Genomic DNA, 13960 nt, shown 5'->3' with positions numbered 1-13960 from the left:
TCCTTGAGCTTTGCCACACCTTTATTAAAGTATGTTTCACAAGTTGTGGCAGTTATCCATGAATCAGCCTTCCCTGCTAAGATTCTCAAGGTCAATTGTCCCATAACTATATTCATCCCTACCTCTCAGAACAGGTCCTGATTTATGGTAAATGCTCGGGGGGGATAAGGGGAAGAGTAAATGAATGAATTTGGATTCATGAAACATATTTTGAGTGATTTCAGGGTAGAAAGTTAGGGTTCCAAGAAAGGCCTCTGTGAGATGGATGCAATTATCATGAGATGGGCTTCATAATCTCCTGGGCTTTCTGCCTTTCGTTAACACTATGTGTCTATCTTTTAGCAAGGAGACCCTTTAATGGTCCTGCTGAAGGAGGGGTTCAGGGAAGTCATTTTGTTGGGACTCTAAACTGGACAACCCAGCACTTCCTTCTGTCTGTCCTCTGCTGGAAGGACCCATGCATCCAACACAGTGGTCAGTGCCCTCTTGCCACGGGAACTTCCTGGCCAGTTGCCTTTTTCCACTATTACTTTTCTCTCTCTCTTTTTTTTTTTTTTTTTTTTTTTTTTTTTGAGACTGAGCCATATGGTGAAAGCAAACTCCTAGCCATCAGTGCAGCACTCAAGACTTGTTACTATGGATGACCTAGGCAAACATCAACAACTCATGTCCTTACCAGCAAAGAGCTCAATAAATGGCAAAGTCTTCTGTCAGTCTTCTTCACATGAAGGGGTTTCAGGAAAAAACGTTCATCCTAAGAAATAACGCAGTCTCCTCTCCAAATTCTAATCATTTTCATATTACAGAGTCACTACATCCATAGCAGTCTTTTTTCTCCCAAAATATGAGCATAACCCAGCATAGGCCTCCCTGCCCTCTTCTAGCACTACCAAGAAAACAGGCCATTTTATAACAACTCTGACTTTCCTCACCCCATCCCAATACCCTCATTGATTATCTCTGGCAAAAAATACCGGCAGTCAGGCCGGGCGCGGTGGCTCAAGCCTATAATCCCAGCACTTTGGGAGGCCGAGGCGGGTGGATCACGAGGTCGAGAGATCGAGACCATCCTGGTCAACATGGTGAAACCCCATCTCTACTAAAAATACAAAAAATTAGCTGGGCATGGTGGCGCGTGCCTGTAGTCCCAGCTACTCAGGAGGCTGAGACAGGAGAATTGCCTGAACCCAGGAGGCGGAGGTTGCGGTGAGCCAAGATCGCGCCATTGCACTCCAGCCTGGGTAACAAGAGCGACACTCTGTCTCAAAAAAAAAAAAAATACCGGCAGTCAAATTTGACCTTCTCAAGCAGTAGAGAGGCCCCCAGCTAACAGTCAAAACCTAAAAAATGGTTGGGTACAGTGGCAGTGGCTCACACCTGTGATCCCAGAACTTTGGGAGACCAAGGCAGGTGGATCACTTGAGGTCCTGAGTCAAGACCAGCCCATCCAACATGGTGAAACCTCATCTCTATTAAAAATACAAAAATTAGCTGTGTGTGGTCGCACACACTTGTAATCTCAGCTACTTGGGAGGCTGAGGCAGGAAAATCACTTGAACCTGGGAGGCGGAGGTTCCAGTGAGCAGAGATCACACCACTGTACTCCAGCCTAGATGACAGAGCAAGACTCCATTTAAAAAAAAAAGGCCGGGCGCGGTGGCTCAAGCCTATAATCCCAGCACTTTGGGAGGCCAAGACGGGTGGATCACGAGGTCAAGAGATCGAGACCATCCTGGTCAATATGGTGAAACCCCGTCTCTACTAAAAATACAAAAAATTAGCTGGGCATGGTGGCTCGTGCCTGTAATCCCAGCTACTCAGGAGGCTGAGGCAGGAGAATTGCCTGAACCCAGGAGGCGGAGGTTGCGGTGAGCCGAGATCACGCCATTGCACTCCAGCCTGGGCAACAAGAGCGAAACTCCGTCTCAAAAAAAAAAAAAAAAGAAAAACCTAAAAAACACTAAGCATGCTTCATCTAAGTCTCTTCTTACAGTCATTGAGAGAACTTGGATCTCTTTTCTGTGGACAGAGTCATCCGTTCTTTGACCATGAAAGTAGACCTGATAAAGGTAGGGTGTTGACATATATTTGACATAGGTCAAATCCTCCTGGCCAGCAGGAAGCCTTTTTAGTTTCCCAGCAGTTCACCTTTTTATTTGTGACATGTTTTTCCCTTCTATCCCATTGCTATTTTCCCAACTTACCATATTCCCTTGTACTTTTCCCCTTAGGATCTTTCCCAACCTGATACCAGCCCAGAGATTTTCCAGTGTATTTACTGGAGCCTACTCCCATTCCTGACCAAGCATCACTAGCTCTGCTTAGTTTTTTGGTTTTTTTTTTTTTGAGGCAGGGTCTTACTCTGTCACCCAGGCTGAAGTGCAGGTGGCACAGTCAAAGCTCACTGTAGCCTTAACCTCTCGGGCTCAAATGACCTCTCACCCCAGCCCCTGAGTAGCTGAGACCACAGGCATGTGCCACCACATCCAGCTAATATTTTTATTTTTTGTAGAGATGGTGTCTATTGCACAGGCTGGTCTTGAACTCCTGGGCTTAGGCAATCCACCTACCTTGGCCTCCTGAAGTGCTGGGATTGCAGGCATGAGCCGCCACGCCTGGCCTAGTTTGGCTTCTTGTGCCCCTACAGATTTCCTTCACTTTACTGAATCGCTGTGAAAATACATCAACCCCATCATGCCAGATACATAGTCTCTGTTCCCTGGCTCCCCCTGCCCCTTCCAGGCCATTGGCTCACTGCCTTCTTTCTATAGTTCTTTTTCCTTGAAAGTTTTCTGTAGCTCTTACCTTTCACCCTATCATTGGTCAGCTTCCACGGTACTTCCCTACATTTATTAAGAGCTTTGGCCTATGGTTCACAGTCTTCCTTTCCTTCCCCTCACTTTTCTACAACATCTTGGTCAACTTAAACATATTCATCAGTAAACTATCCAGCTCTCCAGATTGATGATTCCCTGAACTTCTCTACCGGCCTTCATCTCCATTCAGCTTAGCTCTTCTCTTACACTATCATATCCTATCTTTGTCATTACCCAAAACCTCTAAAATCATCATGTGGCAGTAGCTATGCTAGATACTGGGGAACTAATCTTAACTACACTGTTCCATCTCTGCCCTCAATGTTATTGTTGTTGTTGTTGTTGTTTTGAGACGGAGGTTCACTCTTGTTGCCCAGGCTGGAATGCAATTATGCCATCTCAGCTCACCACAACCTCCACCTTCCAGGATCAAACAATTCTCCTGTCTCAGCCTCCCAAGTAGCTGAGATTACAGGCAACAGCTATCACGCCCAGCTAATTTTGGATTTTTAATAGAAACAGGGTTTCTTCATGTTGATCAGGCTGGTCTTTTTTTTTTTCTTAATAGTAAAGAAAATTTATTATAATACATAGCAAGAAGTCCCAAGCTCTGAAATTGGTTAAATCAGCAAATCACCAACATCAAGTGTTGTAGAGGTCTTTCAAGTCTTCAGTTAAATTTATTTCTAGGTAATTTTTTGTAGCTAATATAAACAGGATTGCTTTCTTTCTTTTTTTTTTCTGAGACAGAGTCTCACTCTTGTCACCCAGGCTGGAGTGCAATGGTATGATCTCAGCTCACTGCAACCTCCGCCTCCCAGGTTCAAGTGATTCTCTTGCCTCAGCCTCCTGAGTAGCTGGGATTACAGGCGCGTGCCACCGCACCCAGCTAATTTTTGTATTTTTAGTAGAGATGGGGTTTCAACATCTTGGCCAGGCTGGTCTCAAACTCCTGACCTTGTGATCCACCCGTCTCGGCCTCCCAAAGTGCTGGGATTACCAGCGTGAGCCACCATCCCCGGCCTAGGATTGCTTTCTTGATTTCTTTTTAGCTAGTTTGTTATTGGTGTATACAGATGCTACTGATTTTTCATGTTGATTTTGTATCCTACAACTTTACTGAGTTTGTTTACAGCTCTAAGAGTTTTTGGTGGTATCTTTTTTTTTAAATTTTTTAGATAGGGTCTTGCTGTTTTGCCAGGTGCTGGGCTGGAGTGCAGTGACGCAATCTCAAATCACTGCAACCTCCGCCTCCCAGCCTCAATCAATTCTCCTGCCTCAGCCTCCCAAGTAGCTGGGACCATAGGCATGCGCCACCACACCCAGCTAATTTTTGTCTTTTGGTAGAGACAGGGTTTCACTATGTTGGCCAGGATGGTCTCGGTCTCTCGACCTCATGATCTACCCACCTCAGCCTCCCAAAGTGCTGGGATTACAGGCATGAGGCAGCGTGCCCGGCTTGGTTGTGTCTTTAAGTCTTTTATATTTAAACTCATGTAGTTGACAAAGGGGGACAATCTGACTTTCTCTATTCCAGTTTGGCTGTCATTATTTCTTTCTCTTGCCCGATTGCCCTAGCTAGGACTTCCAATACTACATTGAATAGGAATGGTGAAAGTGGTCATCTTTGTCTTGTTCCAGTTTTTAGTAGTATGACTTTCAACTTTTCAGTATAATATTATCGTGGGTTTGTTATATATGACCTTTATTATATTGAGGTATTTTTTTCTTTTTTTGAGATGGAGTCTCATTCTGTCGCCTAGGCTGGAGTGCGGTGGCGCAATCTCAGCTCACTGCAACCTCCATCTCCTGCGTAGCTGGGACTAGAGGCGTGCGCCACCATGCCTAGCTAATTTTTGTATTTTTAGTAGAGACAGGGTTTCCCCATGTTGGCCAGGCTGGTCTCAAACTCCTGACCTCGTGATCTGCCTGCCTTAGCCTCCCAAGTGCTGGGATTACAGGCATGAGCCATCACGCCCGACCAAGGTATGTTCTTTTTATGCCAACTTTACAGAGAGTTTTTATCACAAAGCAATGTTGAATTTTATCAAATGTTTTTTCTACAGCTTTTGAGATGATCATATGGTTTTTGTCTTTTATGCTGATGATGCGATATATCATATTTATTAATCTACACATGTTGAACTCTTGTACCCCTGAGATAAATCACAATTGATCTTGATGTATTATATTTTCAATATGCTGCTGGCTATGGTTTACTAGTATTTTGTTGAGAATTTTTGTGTCTGTGTTAAATATTGGTCTGTACTTTTGGTTTTGGGGGTTTTTTTGTTGTGTTTTTTTGTTTGTTTGGTTGGTTTTTTTTTTTGAGACAAAGTCTCACTCTGTCACCAGGCCCTAGTGCAGTGGCGCAATCTCGGCTCACTGCAACCTCTGTCTCCCAGGTTCAAGCAATTCTGCCTCAGCCTCCCGAGTAGCTGGGATTACAGGCACGGCCACCAAGCCCAGCTAATTTTTGTATTTTTAGTAGAGATGGGGTTTCACCATGTTGGCCAGGCTGGTCTCAAACTCTTGATGTCATGATCCATGTGCCTCTGCCTCCCAAAGTGCTGGGATTACAGGCATGAGCTACAGTGCCCGGCCTGTTCTTTTGTTTTTTGTGTGCCCTTGTCTGGTTTGGGCATCTTTGTTCTCATTGAATAAGTTAGGAAGAATTCTTATCTCTTCAGTTTTTTGAAAATAGTTGAAAAAAAGGGTGTTAGTTCTTGCTCTTTCCCTAAGCAGCCTGAGGTAATCTGTGAAAATGGTTCACTCTTCTCTTGACCCAGAGAACCCTACAAAATCATATAAATAAAGAGGTTACAATCTTCGGGTTCACTCTAAGAACACATGTGAAACTGCCCAGGCCATCAAGGATATGCACATATGAAAAGCCACGAAGTATCTGAAAGATGTCACTTTACAGAAACAGTGTGTACCATTCCGAGGTTACAATGGTAGAGTTGGCAGGTGTGTCCAGGCCAAGCAGTGGGGCTGGACACAAGGTCGGTGGCCCAAAAAGAGTGCTGAATTTTTGCTGCGCATGCTTAAAAATGCAGAGTAATGCTGAACTTAAGGATTTAGATGTGGATTATCTGGTCATTGAGCATATCCAAGGGAACAAAGCACCCAAGATGCACCACCAGTCCTACAGAGCTCATGGTCAGATTAACCCATACATGAGTTCTCCCTGCCACATCGAGATGGTCCTTACTGAAAAGGAACAGATTGTTCCTAAACCAGAAGAGGAGGTTGCCCAGAAGACGAAGACAACCAGAAGAAACTGGAGAAACAAAAACATGGCACAGAAGTAATTCAGCATTAAAATAAATGCAACCAAAAGGAAAAACAAGATGTTAGTTCTTTAAAAGTTTAGTAAAATTAAGCAATAAAACCACCTGTTCCTGTGCTTTTCTTGGCTAAGAGGCTTTTTATTGCTGATTCAGTCTTGTTACTCATTATTGGGATGTTGAGGTTTTCTATTTTTTCTGGTTTAATCTAGGTAGGTTATATGTGTCCAGGAATTTATCAGTTTCTCCTAGTTTTTCCAGTGTGTCAGCATATAGTTGTTCATAACAGTCTCTAATGATCCATCTTATTTCTTTTATATCAGTTATAATATCTCCTTTTTTATTTCTGATTTTATTTATTTGGCATTCTCTCTTTTGTTCTTGTTTAGTCTAGCTAGCAGTTTTTATAAAATTTATCTCTTTTAAAAATCAACTTTTTGTATCATGGATTCCTTGCATTTTTAAATCTCTAAATCACTTCGTTCTGCTCTGATTTTTATTATTTCTTTTCTTCTACTACGTTTGGATTTCACTTTTTCTTGTTTTTCTCTTTCTTTGAGGTACATAGTAGTAGGTTGTTTATAATCTTACTGAGCTTTTGCTGTAGGCGTTTTTTGCTGTAAAATTTTCTCTTAGCACTGTTTCTGTTGTATTCCATAGGTTTTGGCATGTTGTGTTTCCATTTGCAATTATTTCAAGAAAGTTTGTTATTTTATTCTTAGTTTTTTCATTGACTCAGTGGCTGTTCAGAAGCACGTTGTTTAATTTGTATTTGTACAGTTTCCAAAGTTCTTCCTCTTATTCATTACTAACTCTATTCCATTTTTGTCTAGAATATACTTGATATAATGTTGATTTTTCAAAATTTGTTGAAACTTGTTTTGTGCTCAAACATATAGTCTATCCTCGAGAATATTCTATGTGATGCTGAGAAGAATGTGTATTCCACAGTTATTGGATGAAATGTTCTGTAAATGTCTGTTAGGTCTATTTGGTGTATGGTACAGATTAAGTTTGAGGTTTATTTGTTAACTTTCTACCTAGATGATCTGTCCAATACTGAAAGTGCAGTGTTGAAGCCCTCAGTTATTACTGTGTTGAGGTCTCTCTCTCTCTTTAGCTCTAATGACATTTTTAATATGTCTGAGTATTCCACTATTGGGTACATATATATACATATTTCAAACTGTTATACCCTCTTGCTGAATTGGCCCTTTTATCATTATATGATGGCCTTCTTTGTCTCTTTTTATTTTTTTTTTCACTTAAAGTCAATTTTGTCCAATATGGATGTATTAGGCCATTCTTGCATTGCTATAGGGTTATCATAACAAAGTACCACAGAATGGGTGCCTTAAATAACAAAAATTTATTTTCTCATAGTTCTGGAAGTTGTAAGTCTAAGATCAAAATGTCAGCACATTTGGTTTCTCCTGAGGCCTGTCTTGGCTTGCAGCTGGTTGCCTTCTTGCCGTGCCCTCTTGTGGCATTTTCTCTGTGCACATGCATTTCTCGTGGCTCTTCTTCTTCTAATAAGGACATCAATCACATTGTACGAGGGCCCTACCCTAGGAGTCTCATTTTAACTTTACCACTCCTTTAAAAAATCTTATCTTCAAATATGGTTATATTCTGAGATACTAAGGATTGGGACTTCAACATATAAATTTTGGAGGAACACTGGTTAGCCCATAGCAATGAATTCATCAATAGACTGATACAATCAAGGAAAGCATCAGTGAGCTTAAAGAAGTTTAAATAGCAACTTCTGAAACTTAAAAGCAAAGAAAAAAAGAATGAAAAAGAACAGAATACTTAATAAGTATAGGCCAATTATAATAGAAACAATACATGTGTAATGAAGTACCAGGAGGAGGAGAAAAAAAGGAACAGAAGAAATGTTTAAAGAAATTATGACTGAGATTTCCCCAAAATTGAAGATAAACATAATCCACATATCTAAGAAAGCTAAGAGAACACCAAACAAGATAAATACAAAAAATTTAAACATAGGCATATTACATTGAAACTTTAGAAAATCAAAGATAAAAATAAAATCTTAAGCCAGAAGAGGAAAAAATCATTATCTATGAGCAACCAAGCGTAAGAATTACATCAGACTTCTCTTTTTTCTTTTTTTTTTTTTTTTTTTTTTGAGACAGAGTTTCACTCTTGTTACCCATGCTGGAGTGCAATGGCACGATCTCGGCTCATCGCAACCTCCGCCTCCTGGGTTCAGGCAATTCTTCTGCCTCAGCCTCCTGAGTAGCTGGGATTACAGGCACGCGCCACCATGCCCAGCTAATTTTTTGTATTTTTAGTAGAGACGGGGTTTCACCATGTTGACCAGGATGGTCTCGATCTCTTGACCTCGTGATCCACCTGCCTCGGCCTCCCAAAGTGCTGGGATTATAGGCGTGAGCCACCGTGCCCAGCCGACATCAGACTTCTCTTAAATCACATAAGCAAAAAGAGAGGGAACTGAAATATTTAAAATGTTTAAAAAAAAAACAAAAAAAAACTGTCTTAAAACTCTCTAGCAAAATTGTCCTTTTTTTTTTTTTGAGACAGAGTCTCACTTTGTCACCCAGGCTGGAGTGCAGTGGCAGTGATCAGACTTGTCTTGAACTCCTGACCTCAGATGATCCACCTCCCTTGGCCTCCCAAAGTGCTGGGATTACAAGCATGAGGCACTGCATCCTGTGCCCTCAATGTTCTTATAGTGAAGTAGAGAATGGTATAATGTAGGAATAGAGATAGGTATTAGGTACAGTGGTTTCACAAAGCAGGAAATAGTTCAAAAGGGAAGGCATCACATATTAGAGGTGCTAGATTAGGACATTAGGATAGAATGCAATGGGAAAAAATGGAGGGGGAAGCATTCTAGGCAGAGGGAACGGCATGTGCCAAAGTTCAAAGGTATAAAACAGGGCCGAGCGTGGTGGCTGACACCTATAATACCAGCACTTTGGGAGGCCAGAGCTGGGTGGATCACTTGAGCCCAGGAGTTCAAGACCAGCCTGGCCAACATGGTGAAACCCCATCTCTACTAAAAATGCAAAAAGAAAAAAAAACACCCAAGTGTGGTGTCATATGCCTGTAGTCCCAGCTACTGGGGAGGCTAAGGCAGGAGAATTGCTTGAACCCTGGAGGTGGAGGTTGCAGTGAGCCAAGATCGAACCACTGCACTCCAGCCTGGGTGACGAAGCAAGACCCTGTCTCAAAAAAATAAAAAAGGTATAAAATAGTATGGCTTATTGGTAAAATGGAGAATAGTGGGAAATGAAGCTGGAGAAATAGGCAAAGATCATGTCATGGAGGGCCTTATGGATTTGGACTTCATAGAAACAATAATAGCCACAACTTATTGAGCATTCACTTACCTTTAACTCATTGAATTCTCACAACAACCCTATGCAGTAGGTGTTATTATTTCCATATTGCCCTTTCTTCTTTGACTCTCCATTTATCCTTTTAGCCTCATTTCTTACTCTTATCCCCTCATTTGCTATCCTCTGTCCACACCACAGTATTTCATGTTCCCCTTTCTCCCATCTCACTGTCTTTGCTCTTGCTGTTCTAACAGCCTGGAATGTCTTCCCTTCCATCACTGCCTGGAGAAACTATTCATCCTTTAAGACCAAGTTTCAGTTCTCCTATTTAAAACCTCACCAAAGCCAGGGATATAGAAAGCCAGTCCCATCCTCCTGTATAGGAAGGTGCGCTCGCTCGCTTGCTCTCGCTCTTGCTCTCGCGCTCTTTGCTCTCTCTGTCTCTCTCTGACTCTCTCTCTCTCTCTCTCTCTCTCTCTCTCTCTCTGTCTCTGTTTCTCTCTCCTCTCTCTCTCTCTCTCATATACCCCTGTTCCCAAGCGCTTCTCAAGAACAGAGCCACAATAGGAGAGAAATAAATGTTTGTGAACACAGAATTAGAAGCAGTTGGGCTTGGCTGGGCTCAGTGGCTCACACCTGTAATCCCAGCACTTTGGGAGGCCAAGGGAGGCAGATCACTTGAGGTCAGGAGTTCAGGACCAGCCTGGCCAACATCTAAACTAAAAATACAAAAATTAGCCAGGTGTGGTGGCGGATACCTATAATCCCAGCTACTTGGGAGGCTGAGGCAGGAGAATCACTTGAATCCTGTAGGCGGAGATTGCAGTGAGCCAAGATCGTGCCATTGCACTCCAGCCTGGGTGACAAGAGTGAAACTCTGTCTCAAAAAAAGAGCAATTGGGTTTGAAATATTATTTTGCTGCCAGTTCTCAGAAAACTTTTTTCCTTTTCTGTTGTAGCTGAACGAGTGAACGAAGTGATCGTGGGGAATGACCAGCTCATGGAGATCTGAGTTCTGAGCAAGTCAGACAGACTCCTTCCTTTTGGCCTCCAGAACCACAGATGTTGGCTGGCCCACCTGTTTGCCTCTGTATTTATTTCCCAATAAAGAAGGGCTTCCAAAGACATGCTGGAGACTTGTGGAGCAGTCCCAAGCTCCACGTCAGGTGGGCTCCAGATGTACACAGTGTATATTCATGAGTCATGTGGTAAAGATCATCTGGAGCAAGCATTGGGACAGGACAGACACAGTGGCCTAACTCTTGTGTGCCAAGGTTTATCAGGTAGGGGCAGCAGCTGTCCAATGTAAAGCTCCTAGGAAGGCTTCTTTGTGACTGGCTGACCCAGCCCAGTCCTTAAAGTATCCCCCACCTAAAAGGACCTGGGAGTACTTCAGTCCTTTATCCTAATTAGCCTTTGTAGACCCATAGGCCTAGCTGCTGGCAGTGCCACCCCTGAGCATCAGCCCAGGACTCTGCTTCCATACCTGCCATACAGATTCCCAGCCCCTTCCACTGCCTAACCCACAGCCCCCACCCTCCATGCTCACTATTCAGCCCCTCTCATACCAGCCTGTAGCCACTTTCCCCAGTTCAATATCCCTTGGAGACTCTGAACAGAAGCAGGGGCAGCCCCTGCCTAGCCAACAAGCCTATTCCTACAGATTTTAGTGGAGATAAGAACATGAAGAGCCATGGTCTGAGGCAGTAGTCTGAGCCAAGCCAGACCCCACTCCACCTCACTTCAGTGAGGTTTGCCCAACCTGGGATGGAAGAGCCAGGAATCTATATCATGGCTTAAAATTCCTTCTGACTCTCCGCCAGCTGTATTCCTTTAGATCCTAATTCTACAGATTCTCCTGCTTCAGAAATTCTCTTGCTTCACAGCCCTTCAAGAGGCCTATCCACTTTCCCTCCACCACCCCTGCTCCCAAACACACATTCACTCTGCTCTTTCCCTGCCTTTCTCTTACAACCTGCAGGTGTTTGGTGGAAGATAAAAGTGGCTCCTGGGGTGAGATTTTACCTCCTAGAATTATCAAAGGTTTCTCTTGATGTTTTCACTGTGGGTGGCAGTAATTATAAAGAATTATTTGAAATACTGGTTTCTGCATTGCTTCAAAAATCTTAAGGCTCTCAAGTTTACTTGAATAATCTTGCCTATCTTAGTCACAGAGCTTGTGAGAAACTTGTGAGCATTCCTACCCTGGGGGATCTCCACCTCTGTCAGCCTTCTTGAGATCCCTGGAGCTCCACATTCCTCCCACTGGTCAGAACAAGACTCCTGAAAGTTTTCCCTAATCAAGCAGGAACTGAAATGGCCCAGCAGAAGTGGTTGAAACGAATAGAGCTGAGGGGGATGTAGGGATAAAGAGCTGTGGTGGTGCCCAATGTGGTCCCCTTTGGAACTTAAATTGATGGGGCCCAGGTGGTGCTGGAGACAGAGTACTGGCCTAGGTGGAAAAAAATCTGGCCTCTGTAATGTTGTTTGGTTTGGGCCAAATCACTGTCTCCCCTCTGACCTTGAGTGTTTCCATCCGCAAAATGAGAAAGTTGGACTGCTTGAGTGTTAAAGGCCCTTCTGGTTCTCAGGTTTTGTCCTCGTTCCCAGAGCTTTCTGGCCCTTAGGGCCTAGGTCTCCCAAGGAGCCCGAAGATCACTCCTTGATCACAAAAAAGATTTAGGAGGGAAAGTGGGGTGGAGGAAAGGACATTGATCAAACTATCTCAGAGCCTTCCTGTACACTCCTTCCTGTCCTTCCCCACTGAGCCCTTAGAACCCCTGACGGTGAGACAGAGCAAAAACCTCTCCTGTGCCTTCCCTTAGCACAAGTCCATCGAATGGCCTCTGCATCAAGGAAGGGAGAGAACTGGAGAAAACAAAAGGTAAAGCTTTCCCAGAGGAAGGCTTGTTGAGTTTGAGTCCCAGCTGGGAGCAGCCCCCAGCTCAGTACACTGCTGCTATTGTCTGACAGTTCCAGGACTGGCTGGGTGCCCAAGATGCTTTGATTTTTCTTCTCTTTGCTCTGTTTGTCTGCCAGAAGGCAGGGACAGTTTTTGTTTCCTTCTGGTAGCAGCTACAGAGGGGTTGAGTATGTCTGAAACATAGTGAGTAACTGAATGTCCACTGGCTGGCCACCTCTCATGGGGCAGAAATCAGAAAAGCCAGGCAGGCAGAAGAGTTGATGGGATCTGCCCTGCCCCTCCCAGTGATGCTCAATGAGGGAAATGGAGGAAGAGGAGAAAGGGGACCTTGAATGCCAAATCAGGGAGGACTCTGGGAATGTGCTGAGAAACAGGATTCTGGGAGCTCGCCAGGTCAGACACAACTCGACGGCTGCTACTCTAGGAATCCCATCCCCTAGTAACAACTCATCCTTGCCTACTGCAAGAGTTCCTTGAGCCAAGAAGACTGCCACTACACAGAATGATTGCATCAGGGGCCTTCTGCCAAGGATTAAGTGTGAGATGCTGCATTGGTTCTTAGCCTCTCTCCTTTTCCCATACTTGAAGTGAAGGGCCATGAGCTCCTATGAGCCTATAAGACTGCCAAGATTACCCTCCAAGCTCTTTCCCAAGGCCAAAAGTTGAACTTCCTCCGAGTTCTTCACTGCATTACTATTACCACCCCGCTTCTATACCCAGTGGAGAGACAGAAGTTGTGTTTAGCTGTAGTCCCAACAGGAATCTAGGGTCTGCAGGGCCTAGTTGAGAAGTTGTTTCTATTTCCAGAGAATACCAGGGGATACACTTTCTTTATCTACAGCTCTCCCTACTCCTAAGGAGGTACAGAAACCAGGCCTTTGTCTGCAGCTTTCTAAATAGTCAAATGTGCCTGAGGAAGTTAGAGGCCCATGGAAAGGACCACCCAGACAGAAGGTCTAGAAAGCTCTGCTCTAATGAAGCTGACCCAGAGGGAGAGAGACTGGGAGGAGAACACATTCTGTTGGAAGCCAGTATGACCTGTCCTTGGCCTGAGCCATCTGTCACTACCCAGGATGATTGTGTCGGGCCTTTCTGCCATGGATAAATGGAGAGAGGCTGTATTTGTTCTTAGCCTCTCTCCTTCCCTTACACTTTAAAGTGAAGGACCATTCCCTAGTCTCTGGTTGCAGCCTCTGGCACCAAATACTTGGTAGGTACTATTGGCCTGAACCAGCCCACAGGGAAGGAGCACACATACGCAGGCTTGGCCCCTAAATGTAACAGGTGGGGATGGGGATGCCCAGGCCCCCCACTTCCCTCTTGCACATCGCAGGGTCTTTGACCCTGCTTGGCCTAGATAACAGAAGCAGCCAAAGCTGGTGAGGGAAACCTAGAGGAATGCCAGAGAAAGGAAGCCTGCCTTGCCTCCACCATGAATTAACTCCCACATGAACCCACCCCTGAAGCCAGACTGGTCACTTTACCCAGCACTGTGTGTATGTGAGTGAGGCCCACTGTTCCTCAGTTGTATATATTATCTCATTTAATCCTTATGCTAATTTCGGAGATTATGTGACTTTCCCAAGATCTCACAACCAG

At 44.1% G+C, this 13960-nt stretch overlaps 1 protein-coding gene across 2 annotated transcripts in view; it reads left to right on the top strand.

Annotated features, from left to right (window-relative positions):
- The window catches only part of EIF2B3 (eukaryotic translation initiation factor 2B subunit gamma), a 133570-nt gene extending 122941 nt beyond the window's left edge, over window positions 1-10629 (top strand). For both annotated transcript variants that reach the window (XM_039474160.2, XM_074380712.1), the window contains one exon: window positions 10398-10629. In XM_039474160.2, the coding sequence (XP_039330094.1) occupies window positions 10398-10450 (53 nt within the window). In that variant the 3' untranslated portion in view covers window positions 10451-10629. The remainder of the gene's footprint in view (window positions 1-10397) is intronic.
- Window positions 10630-13960: the final 3331 nt, after the last annotated feature.

The sequence above is a fragment of the Saimiri boliviensis genome, chromosome 11 (assembly GCF_048565385.1).
Source record: "Saimiri boliviensis isolate mSaiBol1 chromosome 11, mSaiBol1.pri, whole genome shotgun sequence".
Taxonomy (NCBI): domain Eukaryota; kingdom Metazoa; phylum Chordata; class Mammalia; order Primates; family Cebidae; genus Saimiri; species Saimiri boliviensis.
Note: the sequence above shows the minus strand (reverse complement) of the source record. Positions and strands in the feature narration are given on the sequence as shown.